The sequence below is a fragment of the Acomys russatus genome, chromosome 25 (genome assembly GCF_903995435.1).
Source record: "Acomys russatus chromosome 25, mAcoRus1.1, whole genome shotgun sequence".
NCBI classification, from domain to species: domain Eukaryota; kingdom Metazoa; phylum Chordata; class Mammalia; order Rodentia; family Muridae; genus Acomys; species Acomys russatus.
Genome location: NC_067161.1, coordinates 11,311,495 through 11,327,726, shown reverse-complemented (window position 1 = coordinate 11,327,726; position 16,232 = coordinate 11,311,495). Strand labels below are relative to the sequence as shown.

Genomic DNA, 16,232 nt, shown 5'->3' with positions numbered 1-16,232 from the left:
AGATTTCTTCTTATTGATTGATTGAATTTGAGTTTTGAGGTTTTTTTTTTGAGTTTTGAGTTTTGAGACAGGGTCTTACTATGTAATCTGGGCTGGCCTGTAACTCAGTATGAAGACCAGGCAGGCATTGAACTCAGAGAACCTTATTATAGGGCTGGAGAGATGGCTCAGAGCTTAAGAGCACTTGTTCTTGCAAGGCACCCAAATGTTGATTCATAACCATCTCCAGTTCCAGGGGATTCAATACCCTCTTCTGACCTCTGAGGCCACCAAGGACACACGTGACACACAGATTCACATGTAAAGAAGAAAACCCACACAAAATAAAAATGAACAAATCTCATAAAAATGTAAGAAACTTACATTGTGTGTGTGTGTGATGGGGGCATGCCTGTACCATGGCGCATGACTGGAGGTCACACAACTTTCAGGAGTTGGTTCTCACATATACTCACTCAGGTTGGGTTAAACTCAGGTTGTTAGGTTTACAGCAAGTATTTTACCTACTGAGCCATGTCAGGTCTGTTTAGGGTCCAGGATAACTGGCTCCGAGGGGTTCTCTTGTCATAGAAACATTGATTACAGATGAGCTTAATTGTGGTTGGCTTTACATTTTTGTGTGTGTGTGTTTTGTTTTGTTTTGTTTTTTTTGTTTGTTTTGGGTGGGGGGAGAGGAGCCAGGTTTCCAGACAGGATCTCTCTGTGTTACCCTTGGCTGTCCTGGACTCACATTGTAGACCAGGCTGGCCTTGAACTCACAGCGATCCACCTGTCTCTGCCTCCCGAGTGCTGGGATTAAAGGTGTGTGCCATCACCGCCCGGCTGGCTTTACACTGTTAATGAGGACCCAAACTTAGGTTTTCATGCCTTTACCCACTGAGCCATCTCCCTGGATGTTTGCTGTGTTTGTGTGTTTTGGATTTTTTTTTTTTTTTTTTTGAGACAAGGTTTCTCTGTGTAGCCTTGGCTGTCCTGGATTTTCTTGGTAGACCAGGCTGGCTTCAAAACTCAGAGATCTGGCTGCCTCTGCCTCACCAAGTGCTGGGACTACAGGCATGCAACACCGGGTCCAGCTTGTTTGCTGTTTTTAAGGCCTATCAATGTAAAGGAGCCTGGGAGAATGGATAGATACGGGCTGTATCCTTAGAGGTTGGTAAAGAGGTCCTAGAATGTGGACCCAGTTCTGGCACTGCAGACTGCAGAACTACCTCTCCTATGCCTCACTTTCCTCATTTGAAAATCGGGTCAGGGATGCTTTAGAATAAATGAGATCCAGGGTGAAAATTCCCCACTTAAAAGCCAATATGAAGGGCTGGAGAGATGGCTCAGAGGTTAAGAACACTGGCTGTTCTTCCAAAGGTTCTGAGTTCAATTTCCAACAACCACATGGTGACATAACAATCTACAATGAGATCTGGTGCCCTCTTCTGGCCTGCAGGCATACATACAGGCACAACACTTTATAAGCAATAATTTTCTTTTTTTTTTTCTTTTCTTTTCCTTTTTTTCGAAACAGGGTTTCTCTGTGTAGCCTTGGCTCCTTGGCTGTCCTGGATTTGCTTTGTAGACCAGGCTGGCCTCGAATTCACAGTGATCCGCCTGCCTCTGCCTCCCGAGTGCTGGAATTAAAGGCGTGCACCACTATGCCCGGCTCCTTAAAAATTCTTTAAAAAAAAAAAAAAAAAAAGTCAACACAAAGAGCTGGGTACAGAACCTGTAATCCCAGTATTTGGGGAGGCAGAGGCAGGTGGATCTCTGTGAGTTCAAGGCCAGTCTTGTTTACAAAGTGGGTCAGAACAGCCAAGGCTACACAGAGAAGCCCTATCTGGAAAAAACAAAACCAACCAACCAAAATCCAAAACAAAAGAGTCAATATGAGGTCAATATGAAGCTGTTAATGGCGACTACTGCTTGGTTATCAATTCATTCTGCTTCTATGGGATTATGAATGTATCCCATGGTTGCTGGCTCCTCTATATTATCTAAAAGGATTTCAGACAAAGTCTTGCTGTATTGCTTAGGTTGGCCTTGAACTCCTAGACTCAAGTTATTCTCCTGCCAGCCTAGAAGGCTCTACAGCTTCACTCCACCTCATCTGGCTTTGAACTGGTTTTTGAGTGGGGCAGGTAGGGATTAATATTCTAGTAACTTACTGAGCCTGGTTAGCTCTGTCTGTGCATGTGTGTGGGACTGTCCACTTGAGCAAGGACAACCTTCCAGTGGCCATTCCCTCAAAGAAAAATGGCTCTCCTCCAGTGGCCATCAGCTGCCATTAACTACTCAGATAGGTGTGGGTCCTTGTGGGGCCCTCTCCTATCTGTGTAGGAATTTTGCCTGGCTTGCTCTTATGCAGGTAGCCATGCTGCTGTGAGCTCATGAGTGCCATGGCATCACCTCCCCCACCACATCTCTCTCAATGTTCCTTACGTCTTATTTGGAAAGGGAATCCTATAGATACTTTGTTTATTTGAAATGTGAACTTCTTTACTTAAATTTTTTGTTTGGTTTTCAAGACAGGGTTCCTCTCTGTAGCCCTGGCGATGCTAGAACTGACCAGGCTGACCTCAAATTCAGAGATCTGTGTACCTATGCCTCCCCAGTGCTGGGATTAAAGGCGTATACCACCGCCCTGACTGGCTGTAGGTGCCCCATTTAAGGGCAAACACTCACATTCATTTTGAGAAAAATTTAAGTTACTTAAAAAAATAAGGACAGCCGGGCGTGGTGGCGCACGCCTTTAATCCCAGCACTCGGGAGGCAGAGGCAGGCGGATCGCTGTGAGTTCGAGGCCAGCCTGGTCTACAAAGCGAGTCCATGATGGCCAAGGCTACACAGAGAAACCCTGTCTCGAAAAACCAAAAAAAAAAAAAAAAAAAATAAAAAATAAAAAAATAAGGACAGGTACCTGGAAATGGTGGTGAACACCTGCAATCCAAGCACTAGGGAAGCCAAGGCAGAGAGATCATAAATTTAAAGCAAACCTGCCCTACATAGTGATGTTCAGGCTAGCCAGGCCTACACCACAAAAACAAACTTGGTAACGGCTAGGGGTATATCTAGAGTCTTTAATTTAGAGAGAACCTGGCATGTGTGAGGTCCTGAGTTCAATTCCCAGCACTGAAAGAAAAATGGGTACAGTCTGGGCATACGGCTCAGTAAAGTGCCTGCTATACAGACATAAAGTTCTGAGTTTGAGTCTTCAGATCTCATGTAAAAGCTGGAGGTGGTGGAGCATGTCTTTAGTTTCACCCTGGGAAGGCAGAGACAGGAGGATCACCACATCTCATTGGCTGGCTAGCCAGCCCAGAGAAATCAGCAAGCACTGGGTGTCGGCTGGTGTAAGAAGATACCTGACACCCACACACAAGTGGACATACACATATACTATATACGAAGCCCAAAAAGTTAGAAAACAAAAAAAGCTAAGATTGTCAAATTTGTATGCGTTTCACCACAATTTACAAAAATGGTTGTCATTAGTGACAACTAAAGCAGGGTGTGGTGGCTAGTACTTGTAATTTCGGCAGTTGGGAGGCTGAGACAGGATTGCCTAAAGTATGAGGCCGGTCTGGACTATATAGTGAGATCCTGTTGGGAAAGGGGGGGGAAAAAAAAAAGAGTAAAAGCAAGCTCACAAAGACAGTCAAAAAGAAAAAGAGACACCCACCAAAATACAGGCAAAAACAGGTTCGTCAGGAGTGACAACAGGACGGCTTGTTCTCTGCTTTAAATCATAGCCCACTTTTTTCCCCAGATCACTCGTGAGCTGTGAATCAAATTCAAGTAGTCCAGGCAGCGGGGTTCGAGCTCAGTCCTGCTGCCGCCCCAGGCGTGACCTTGGCGGGCTGGTAGACTAGCCTCAGTTTACCTGACCGGGAACGCGGATGACAGCTCGGCGCTCCTGACTCGGCCCCTCCCCGCCACCTCGGATTGGCTCGCTCGGTCTCCCTCTACAGGAGCGCCGGGCCCCAACCCGGAAATGCGGCTCCCGGGCGGGGGCGGGACCATCACGGCCCCCGAAGAATGATAGCTATACTAACCAATGGATGAGAGCAGCGGCGTCGGCGTCGCGGAAGTCCCACCCAGCGTCGCGCGGGGGCGGGGTGGCGCTGGGGGCGGCAGGCGGCGGGGCGGGCGCAGGATGAGGGCGGCCATTGCTGGGGCTCCGCCGCGGGGAGGAGGACGCTGAGGAGGCGCCGAGCAGCGCAACGCTGCGGGGGAGGCGCCCGCGCCGACGCGGGGCTCATGGCCAGGACCACCAGCCAGCTGGTGAGCGCGCGGCGGCCGCAGGGCGCGTCGGTCCGTTACCCGGGAGCGTGGCGGTCGCCCGGGTTCTGCTAGGCGAGGCGGGGCGGCCCGGTGCCGCGGGCCGGACGCCGCCTCACCTGCGGCTGGGTGGCAGGCAGGATTGCTGGCGCCGACCGAGGGTGCCTCTCGGCTGCGGCGGGGAGCGCGGGCCCCGGCTCTGGCTGGCGGCGGCAGCCGGGGGCGCTGACAGGGCGCGGAGGGCGGGGGAGGCCGGGAGGTGTCACCCGGCCGGGCGGGGTGGAAGTGCCTGGAAAGTTTGTTTTCGGCTCGGCGCAGCCTGGAGCTGAGCCTCTGGGCTTACCTTGAGGTCCTGCGTGCGGAGGAGCAGCCTCTGGCCTTTCCCTGGATGAGGGTCCTGGGAAGCAGGAGATGTGAGTTCCTGCTTGTAGCACCTGATGCTGGCGGCTCCTTTCCAGACTCTCGGTCAGCGGAGCGTTTCGCTGCCCCTCTTGCCTGTGGTTGTACGCTCAGTGAGGTGGGAAGCCCTGGGAGGCCGAGCTTAGAGGCCCTGGTGAGGGCAGCCTAAGTTTTGACAGGGAGGAGGGGCTTGGGGGACGACGGGGACCACAAAACCAACCACTTGTTGAGTGAAATGTTTCTGTTTTTCTCTGTGTTGTTAAAAGTGTCCGTAGTTTCCTGTTAAGTTTTAGAGTTTTTAGATCGTGGATTCAGCATGTCTACCTTGTGTGCTGTATGAAGTGTTTGATGGGAGGGTGTCATACGCCTAGCAAAACTTGGTTTGGAAGGTAGATCCCCTCGGGCTAGGGGTGTAGTTGGGTGGTGTTTTGCTTGCCTCGCACGTTCAGAACCCTTGGGTTCGATCCTCACCCCCACCTTCCTTCGTGTGTGTGTGTGTGTGTGTGTGTGTGTGTGTGTGTGTGTGTGGCGGTTTGCAGGCCTCTACTCAAGTGGACCCAAGAAACTCACTTGGTTCAATATGGTCTAGGATGCGGCTGTGGTAGTGGTTTTCGGTGTTTTTGGAGGGTTATGGGCTTCCTTTGAGAAGCATGCCCAGCTGCGCTGAATTTTGTGCTACCGGAGGCTCTGGAGCCTTTTACCGCTCCTCTGTGGGCTTTCAGGCTCTAACCCTTCATTGTAGAGATGGGTGATAATTAATCCAAGTTCTAAAAGGAGGAGGACCTATCCAGTGGAGAAAAATGGTGAAAGGCAAAAGGGCGTTGCAACACGTGTGTCTTTACCCCGGGGTTCTTGGGCTAGCACGCAACAGCATGGATCGTGGAAGCCAGAGCTTTGTGGATGTCTCTGAAGTGAACTTTCTTCCCACAGTGATGCTGCTGCCATGTATAAGGTGTGTATTTGATGGTGTGTATTGGAAGAGGGAAAGTCTTTTCTCACGAGGTCTTGGCACTTCCATGTTGGGCATTTGATGTCTATGCTTTTCCTCTCGTCAGGCAGCTTTTTTCAGTGTTAAAAGCACTGGACTCTAGTGAGCAGAAGACAATTACAGAGTAAACGAAAGACGTCTCTGAGGAAATGAGAAGTAGGCCTTGCATCTTTGTCCTCTGGAGTCCCCACATCAGAGAATATGCCTTGTTTCCTGTTGGAATGACAGAGATGGTTCCAGTGATGGACTTTTGTCTGAGGACAGGAAGATTTGCATGGATAAATTGTGTTTGCATTTGAACTTTAACCTGGCATGCTGACACTGTGTCCATTAACTTTCCTCAAAGCCGGTCTTTTTCACTTGTAAGGTCAACAGTGTGACCCGAGGCTGTGGAAACAGGCCTAGTTCAGTCTCTCTTTAAGGCGGGCAGAGGGTCAAGTGTTTGAACTCTTACTTCAAGGCAGGGATTTAGATGTGTGCCTCATCCTTACTGTGTCCTGAGGTAGATAGTGTGCCATAACAGGTGAGGGAACTAAAGTAAGAGAAGTCAAAGGTTAAGTACATGACTCATAAATAACAGAGGTCTTAAAACACACACACACACACACACACACACACACACACACACACACACACAGAGTTTCTTTGTAGCCTTGGCTGTCTTGGACTCAATTTGTAGACCAGGCTGGCCTCGAACTCTCTCACAATCTATCTGCCTCTGCCTCCTGAGTGCTGGGATTATAGGGGTACGACACCACAGCTTGTCTCAGATTGAGTTTGGCATAGAACTCAGTGTCATTCTATCATGTGAGGCTCTCCCAAGAGAAGATCTGTCGGCAGTTTAGCCAAACACCTGGTGTGAGGAAATCCTCAGCACCACTGCCTAGGGTGTCTTCTTGGAGCTTGAGCCTCCAAAGTATGTTATTTGTGTTGAAAGGGGAGGGGTGTTACATTTCTTTGGATAAATGACCACATTCTTTGACGCCTGGGGCCCATTTCACTTGTGTCCTGTGAAAAAATACCTGCTTGGAAGAAGCTGTGTGTGTTTTACCCTCATCGAGGGCTGGTGCTTTGCTGGGATGAGGCTTGGAGGCCCCCTCCTTTTCGAAAAAGATAAGGCTTGGTCAGAGGGAGAAATGGGGAATTGAGAACCACTTCAGGTGCTTTAGATTTTCCATGGGTACTGCCTCTGTCAGGGAAAGTTAGAAAGCATGCAAAAAAAGTGGCCTCAGATTATCTGGAATTTATTTTAAAGATAATGATCTCATTATATAGTCTCTGGTTGGCCTGGAGCTTGCTATGTAGACCAGGCTGGCCTTGAACTTCAGTCGACATAGCTGCCTGTTTCCCTAGGGCTAGGATTAATGGTGTGCGCCACAACCAGCCCATGACACATTTTCTTTTCTCTTTTTCCTTTGTTTTATTTATTCTCTCTCGTTCTCTCCTTTTTTTTTTCCCTTGGTTTTTCAAGACAAGCTTTCTTTGTGTAGCCTTGGGTGTCCTAGAACTCACTCTGTAGACCAGGCTAGCCTGGAACTCACAGAGATCTGCCTGCCTCTGCCTCCCAAGTGCTGGGATAAAAGGTATGCACCACCATCTCCCAGCGTTTTATTTATTTATTTATTTTATTTTTATGTGCATTGGCATTTTGCCTGTATTGCATTTATGTCTGTGCTAATGTGTCACATCCCCTGGAACTGATAGGTACAGACAGTTGTGAGCTACCATTTTGGTGCTGGGAACTGAACTCAGGTCCTCAGAAAGAGCAACCAGTGCCCTTAACCACTGAGTCATCTCTCTAGCCATCCTCCTCGTCTCAGAGTTTCTCTGTGTAGCCTTGGCTGCCCTGAACTCATCTTTATTTATTTATTTTTTAAATAATTAATTAATTTATTTATTTTTGTTTTTCAACACAGGGTTTCTTTATTTTTATTTTTTTAAAGATTTATTTATTTTTTTTTTAGCCAGGCAATAGTGGCGCATGCCTTTAATCCCAGCACTTGGGAGGCAGAGGCAGGTGGATTTCTGAATTCCAGGCCAGCCTGGTCTACAGAGTGAGTGCCAGGATAGCCAGAGCTACACAGAGAAACCCTGTCTCAAAAAAATAAAACGAAACAAAATTTTTATTTTTTGTGTATGGGTGCAGGTGTGTCTGTTGTATACTGTGTGTAGTGCCCTTGGAGGCCAGAAGAGGGCATCATAGTCTCTGGAACTATAGTTATGGATGGTTGTTAGCCATCATGTGCGTGCTGGGAACCTGACCTCTTCCTCTGGAGAGTAAAAAGTGCTCTTAACTGCAGAGCCATCTCTTCATTCTACCGTGTTGTATTTCTTAAGTTAGCTCGTATGTGCTCTGCCTGTCGTAGAGTAGGATGCATTTCCATTTCCAGTCATGACGCATCAGGCAAGGCAAGGAAGGTACTCAAAAGAGATGGAAGTGAGGCTTGGTTTATGCTTCTTTTTAAAAAAGGATGTTTATTTACTTGTATGTGTGTATGTGTCTGTGAGTAAATCTCATGTGTTCATAGGTGCCTCAAAGGCCAGGAGAGGGTCTCAGATCTCTTGGAGCAGTTATAAAGCCACCTGATAGGTAGGTGCCAGGAACCAAATTTAAGTCCCAAGACAAAGCAGGAAGTGCTTCTTTTGTTTTGTTTTGTTTTTAAAGAAAAATGTATTTATTTATTTTATGTGCATTGATGTTTTGCCTGGTGTGAGGGTTTCAGATCTTGGAGCTACAGACAATTGTGAGCTGCCATGTGGGTCCTGGGAATTGAACCTGGGCTTGAATACTTTAAAAAAAAGTTTCTGCGGGGCTGGAGAGATGGCTCAGTGGTTAAGAGCACTGTCTGCTCTTCTGAAGGACCCAGGTTCAATTCCCAGCACCCACATGGCAGCTCACAACTGTCTGTAATTCCAATTCCAAGGGACCTGACACCCCACACCAAGGCACATAAAATAAAGTTAAATAAATTAAAAAAAAGTTTCTGACCTGGATTTTATGAGGATAGTGTCTTAGCTAGCAGCTGTCTTCAGAGATACAGGGCTGAAGGCGGGTCTTGGCCTCTAGGCTGCTTTCAGTACAGTTTTGGGGAAGAGGAACAGGTGGCTCCTGGGGACATGTGTCTCCCTTTTCAGCCTATGCCCTCATTTTCTGAGCCACTTGAGCTGGAGTTAAGGTGCTCCTCGGCAGCTGATTAACCCTGGTAGGAGTCAGAGGTGGGCATGTAAGTGGTATAGGTGCTGTAGAGATGTGGCTGGCTGAGGGGATGTGTTTGGAGAATAGCCTTTCATACGTGCTCTCTCTGCCCAAGTAGTGTCTTCTGTGGGGTACACAGGGAATCCCATGTGGGTTTTCAGTTCTATGAGGAGAGCAAGTCATTGCAGAGGAACACTGGTACAGAAATGACTCTCTTAGCAGGTGCAAGTGTGCAGCAGGCCTGTCTGTGGGATGACAGGTGCCAATGAGGTATGCAGTGCAGTTGTTTTGAAGGCAGGTTCAAAGGGCAGTACAAATGAGGGAGGAAGTATTGTGTGGAAACTGTAAGTTTGGGACATATATCGGTCAGATCTTCTCAGTCATGCATTCTTCTGTGACTGGATCACATTGCTCACTTGTTTGGTGTGATGCCAGACCTTTTAAAATGTACTTGAGAGTTGTGAACAGGTTGGATGTTCAGTCTCTAGCTGTCAGATCAAAGGCAGTGAGCATTTCTTAGAGCTGTAGGGATGTGTTCTCTCTGGGATGAGAAAGGGCTGTTTGTCATAGTGATGGCTGCTGGGTTCTACTTTGGTACCTGACCTCTGGTTGCATTTATATAGAGAAAGTCTGTTGTTAATCCAGAACATTTTCTTGATGTTAAAGTTGATTTTTTTTCACTCTAAGAAATTGCAAGTTGTGGGGGAAGAGGGAGGGAGGAGGAGACGAGGGAGGTGGCTACAATTGGGATATGTAAAGTGAATACATTTTCTAATTTTTTTTTTGTGAATACATTTTCAAAAATAAAATTAAACAATAAAGAAATTGCAAGTTGTTTAAAATGTGTTAAGAAAGATACTTAAAGAGCTGGAAAGATGGCTCTGCAGTTAAAAACACTGGGGCTCTTTAGAGGACGTGGGTTAGATTTCTAGCACCCATATGGCAGTTCACAATTATCTGGGGGTCCAAAGCCCTGTTCTGGCGTTCTTGGGCACCAGGTACACAAAGTTAGACAGACTAACATTCAGGGAAAATATCCATACACATAAATTTTTTTTTTTTAGATTTTTATTTATTGTGTTTGCAATATTCTGCCCGCATTATATCTGCAGGCCAGAAGAGGGCATCAGATCACATTATAGATGGTTGTGAGCCACCATGTGGTTGCTGGCAATTGAACTTAGGACCTCTGGAAGAGCAGTCAGTGCTCTTAATCTCTGAGCCATCTCTCCAGCCCATAAAACCACTTTTTAATCTTAAGAAAGAAAAAGGAAAATACTTAGGTTGGAAGGCTTGAGTCAGACAATGCACTGAGCTCAGAAGTTTGAGAAATGCCTGGATAGCATGATGAGAGAGCCTGACTTATTATGTACGCAGTGCTCTGCCTGCATGTACACTGCAGGCCAGAAGAGGGCACCAGATCTCATTACAGATGGTGGTGAGCCACCATGGGGTTGTTGGGAATTGAACTCCTCAGGATCTTTGGAAGAGCAGCCAGTGCTCTTAACCACTGAGCCATCTCTCCAGCCCGAGAGCCTGACTTTTAAGAAACAAAAAGAGACCTGGGCATGGTGGCACATGCCTGTAATCCCAGCACTTGGGAGGCAGAGGCAGGCGGATCACTGTGAGTTCGAGGTCAACCTGGTCTACAAATTGAGTCCAGGACAGCCAAGGCTACACAGAGACACCCTGTCTTGAAATACAAACAATAGAAGAAACTGGGCTGGAATTCAATTCCCAGCAACCACATGGTGGCTCATGATCATCTACAATGAGATCTGGTGCCCTCTTCTGGTGTGCAGGTGTACATGCAGGCAAGACACTGTATACACCATAAATTAATAAATCTTGAGGAGGAGGAGGAGAAGGAGGAAGAAGAGGAAGAAAGAAGAAGAAGGAAGAAGAAAAAAAGAAGAAACAAAAAGAAACCGGGTGGTGGCGGTGCACACCTTTAATCCCAGCACTAGGGAGGCAGAGGCAGGAGGATCTCTGAGTTCAAGGCCAGCCTGGTATATAAGATGCTAGGACTGCCAAAGCTATACAGAGAAACCCTGTCTCCAAACACAAAACACAACACAAAACAAAACAACCAAAGGAAACAAAAAGAGCTACTTAGTTCATTATAAAGGATTTGGTTTTAAAATATTATTGGGGGGAGCTGGAGAGATGGCTCAGTGGTTAAGAGTGTTATCTGCTCTTCCAGAGGTCCTGAGTTCAATTCCCAGCAACCACATGGTGGCTCACAACTACCTATAATGTGATCTAATGCCCTCTTCTGGCATGCAGGTGTACATGCAAACAGAGCACTCATATACATAAAATAAATAAAATATTTAAAAATATTTATCTATTAAGAAAAGGTCTCATTGTACAGTCCTGGCTGTCCTGGAACTCACTATGCAAATCAGGCTGGCCTATAACTCACAGATCCACCTCTTTTTACTTTCTAGGTGCTGAGATTTAAAGGTGTACAACGCCACACAAGCCTTTCCCTATCCCTTTCCCCCTTTTCTTTTAAAGATAGGATCTCATAAAACAGGCTGACCTCAACTTAGCATGTAGCTGAAGACAGCCTTGAACTCCATTTCTAAGTGCTGGGGTTATAGCTTTGTGCAGACCACACTTATTCAGGATTGTGATTTTATGTTGCTGGATTATTACAGAGGCTACAGAAGCTAGAACAATAAGTGCTAAAGGTTCAATGTTCACTGCTGAATATGAATACATGATTTCTGCCTGCAGTTTTGTCAAGGGGTCAGATCAAGGTAGGCAAATGTTTTTTGGATGGTCTGGTGATTTCTCTCATTTCACAGACAGATCAGTATTCTTTGTGCCAGTATGTGTCTCAGTCATTTTCATCCTGAAGGGAGTTGGTAAGGTCTGTTTAGATGCTAAGGATGTTCCTTTTGAGGCATGTGTCTTGTGTGTGCCTTGGGGAACTACAGCTGGTCTTCCCACTTCAGGGGCCTCAGATCTCAGCAGGCTTTGGTCGAAATGCACTCCATCAGAGACAAAGCTTTTACAGTGAGATTGTGGGTAAAGCCCCATTCTTCAGCTGTTTTTCTCTTTTGAAACTTGTTTATTGCAGTAGGAAGGAGTTGTAGCTGTGAGTGGCAGCTGTATGTTGGATGCTGTCAGAGAAGGCTGGTAAGATTTTCAGAGAAGATCCCCTGAGAGTCTCACCAAGTGCTTAGACTTGCAATAGAAATGTGAGAAGGAGCTTGAGCTAATTTTTCAGTTTTCCTTAGTGTTTTTGGGAGACCTAAACTGGGCATGGAGGACAGGGCCTACAATGCCATTTTATCTTCTGGATCTTGCTATGGAACCTTAGTCCTAGCAGTGGTACTTGGATTGGAGGGAGACTGCAGTTCATTCAGGGTTGATGTCCTGTGCATGTTCCCATGCAGATGGCTTCCCGATCCCTTCTTTGTGTTCTTACTGCCCTTCCCTTCTGGCTTCTCCCTTTCCTGGTTAAAGAGCACTTCAGGGATTTGCTGGTTAAGTCTCCAGGTGCTGTGTCCCTTCCTCTTCCATCCTGGTTTGTCACTTTGTCTCGCCCAAGCAAATGTCCAGGTCTCTTGTCTTTTTCCATGCTCTTCCTCTTTCCTGAAGAAATTGCTCTCTGTGGAAGGCCCCTCACATTTCCCATGGTTATACAGCCTTGTTGTATAGTCTGCTGGTGGCAGCTGCCCTTTCCCCAAACCTTGGTTCTACATTTCAAGTCTGCTTTTCTAAGGTAATCTCGATAGCTTTGGCTTTCAGAGCCTACATCTACGTGACCCCTGTTGCTCTGGCCTGTAGATCAGGTTGGCCTCAAACATACAGTGATCAGCGAGCCTGTGCTTCCCAAATGCTTGGATTAAAGGCATGCGCCGCCACTGCCCAGTTTCCAGTCTCTTTCAAGCTAGGATCTTGCTATGTATTTTAGTCTAGCTAGAACTCCAAATTCTCCTGTCTTAGCTTTCCCAGTGCTGGGATTTTGGTGTGTGCTTGCCACACCTTGTTTACTGTCTATCTCTATCTCTGTCTCTCTGTTGTGTGTTGGTATGCCAGAATTCAACTCCTAGTATCATTTCTCTATAGAGGCACCCACCCTTGAATTTTGAGAGTCTCTTACTGGAATCTGGGGCTCATAAACTAGGCTAGACTGGCTGACAGCAAGCCCTTGGATCTACATGTCTGTACTTCCTAGGTGCTGAGATAATAAGGGACTCATCACCACACCCAACTTTTTATGTGGATTTTAGGGATAGAATTTAGGTCCTTTGCATGACAAACTTTACTGATGTATTCATCCTCAGAGTCATCTTTTTCCTCCCCTTTGCTCCCCTCTCCTTATTTCCCCCCTTTTTTGCATGTCTCTCTCTCTTTCTCTCTGTCTCTGTCTCTATGTGCCTAAGTCTGGAGTTTTGACATGGTCTTCCTCTACCTTACTTTGTGTGGTGTATGCTTGAATGTGCATGAGTGTGTGTGTTTAGGCCAGAGTTCAACTTAGGGTGTCTTCCTCTATTGCTTTTCATCTAGTTTTTTGAGGCAGTGTCTTGCACTGAACATAGTGCTGAGATTAGAGGCAAGCACTGCCGTGCCTGGCTTTTCACTTGGTTGCCAGGGATCTGAACTTAGGTCTTTATGCTGTCATAGCAGACTGAGCTGCCACTCCAGTTCTACCTCATGATTGAGACTGAGTCTTTTTACTGAAGCTGGGGCTCACCAACAACAAGACTGACTGATATTCTGTCACAAACACCCCACACTAAAAAATATTTATTTATTATGTATTCAGTGCTCTAGCTGCATGTGCACCTGCCTGCCAGAAGAGGGCATCAGATCCCAGTATGTGGGATCACCATGTGGTTCCTAGGAATTGAACTCAAGACTTCTGGAAGAGTAGACAGTGCTCTTAACCTCTGAGCCATCTTTCTGGACCCCCACACCCCACATTTTACATAGGTGCTGTGGATCTGAACGCAGTACTTTACCAACTGAAGCAATATGCTCAACACCCCACCTCCCTGTTCTTTTTAAAGCATGGTCTTGCTATGTGGCTCAGACTGGGCCTAGAATTTACCATCTGCCTGTTTCAGCCTCCCTGTTGTACAGGAATCCCCTAGAGTGTCCCTCCTGTTTCCAGAATCTACCTTGGTCACATTATACTTTGTCCTCGTGCCTCCTTACACTTTTTGCCTGCGACAGTTTCTCATTTATTTTTGATGATGTTAGTTGCTTTTTTGTTGTTATTTTGTCTTTTGAGACAAGGTCTCTCTGCAGTTTTGGCTGTCCTGGAACTTGTACCATAGACCAGGCTGGCCTTGAACTCAAAAAGATTTGTCTGCCTTTACCTCCTGAATGCTGGGACTAAAGGTGTGTGGCACCATCACCTGGCTGACCTTAGCAGTTTTGAAGAACATTGATCTGGTACTGTCTGATGCCAACTGTTGGTATATGTGCCCTGATTAAACTGGGGTATGGGTCTTGGAGAGGAGACTAGGGGATAAAGTATTATTTTCATAATTACACCAAGGGGGGCATGCTGTCAAAGTGATGTGTTGTTGCTTGAAGGTAGTGGTGCCTTTAATCCCAGCACTTGGAAGGCAGGGTAGGCACATCTCTGTGAGTTCAATGCCAGCCTGCTCTCCAGCCTATCTCAAGAAACAAAACAAGGTGTTTTATTGCTGTCGATGTTGACCATAATCACTTGGCTAAGAATCAGTCTTTTTTGTTTGTTTTGTTTTCTTGGTTTTTCGAGACAGGGTTTCTCTGTGTGTAGCCTTGACTATCCTGGACTCGCTTTGTAGACCAGGCTGGCCTTGAACTCACAGCAATACGCCTGCCTCTGCCTCCCAAGTGCTGAGATTAAAGGCGTGTGCCACCACTGCCTGGCCCCTTTTTGTTTGTTTGTTTGTTTTTAAAGATGTATTTATTATATTTATAGTGCTCTGCTTGCAGGTCCACCTGCAGGCCAGAAGAGGGCATTAGATCACATTATAGATGGTTGTGAGTCACCATGTGGTTGCTGGGAATTGAACTCAGGACCTCTGGAAGGACAAACAGTGCTCTTAACCATTGAACCATCTCTTTAGCCCAAGAGTCAGTCTTTATCAGCTTTCTCCACTGTGAAGTTCTCCCCGTCCCATGTACAGAACATAGCTAGTGAATATGCTGTTGTTACTGTCTTGGTTTGTTATTTTTTTATACTCTGAAAATGTTTGCTAATCACAAATAACTTAGTTTCAGCACAAAGCTGTGGATATGGTGGTGTATGCCTCTAATCCCAGCATTCAGGAGGCTGAGGCAGGAGAACTACTTTGCCTTCTAGGATTGCCAGATAGCAACAGCAGCAACAACAAAAATCAACTTCAAAGTAGTTCTGGAACATAGGTTCTTTATAAGTTTAGAGTATTTAAAATGTTTTGTGTACTTTGTGTCTGTTTACATGTGCATGTGTGTGGAGGCTTAAAATTGATGTTTTACTCAATCATTTATTGAAGAAGGGTCCCTTGCTGAACCTGGAACTTGCCCTAGAGATCCCATCTCTGCCTCCTGAGTGCTGGCAATACATGTTTTCTACCACACCTGCTCTGCTTTTTGGGGGGGGGAAGGGGCGTGGCTTTTTATTTTTTATTTTATTTTATTTTTGTTTTTTTGTTTTTGTTTTTTGTTTTTTTTTTTTTTGGTTTTTTGAGACAGGGTTTCTCTGTGTAACCTTGGCCATCCTGGACTCACTTTGTAGACCAGGCTGGCTTCGAACTCACAGCGATCCGCCTGCCTCTGCCTCCCGAGTGCTGGGATTAAAGGCGTGCGCCACCACGCCCGGCCTTTATTTTTGTTTTTTTCAAGACAGAGTTTCTCTGTGTAGCCTTGCCTGTTCTGGACTCACTTTGTAGACTAGGCTGGCCTTGAACTCACGGAGACTGCCTCTGCCTCCCAAGTGCTGGGATTAAAGGCGTGCACTACCACTGCCCGGTGGGGGCGGGGTGTAGCGGTTTTTAGACAGGGCTTCTCTGTGTGGCCTTGACTGTCCTGGACTCATTTTGTAGACCAGGCTGACTTCGAAGTCAGTGACCTGCCTGCCTCTGCCTCCAGAGTGCTGGGATTAAAGGCGTGCACCACCATGCTTGGCCCTGCTCAGCTTTTTTATGTGCAGAGTGATACTTTGCACATGTCTACACAGAGGCTTTGGTTTTTGACTCCTTATTTGGGGGAGGAGGTTGGTACTACTGGGTCAGCTGCATCTGAGCAGAGCTTTGGCTACAGTGATATGAGGGTGCACATCCTCATGGACAGTGCTTGGCAGCCCAGCTCTGAGACTGAGAGGGATGTATCTTCTGCCTAAAACATCAGTGCAAATTTTGTCCCCATATAGTTATCATGCTGGGCTGCGTT

At 46.6% G+C, this 16,232-nt stretch overlaps 1 protein-coding gene across 1 annotated transcript in view; it reads left to right on the top strand.

Moving 5' to 3' along the window:
- Nucleotides 1-4,117: 4,117 nt before the first annotated feature.
- Pdpk1 (3-phosphoinositide dependent protein kinase 1) overlaps nucleotides 4,118-16,232 on the top strand; it is a 65,226-nt gene continuing 53,111 nt past the window's right edge. The window contains exon 1 of the mRNA XM_051168254.1: nucleotides 4,118-4,269. Coding sequence (XP_051024211.1) covers nucleotides 4,246-4,269 — 24 coding nt within the window. The 5' untranslated portion in view covers nucleotides 4,118-4,245. The remainder of the gene's footprint in view (nucleotides 4,270-16,232) is intronic.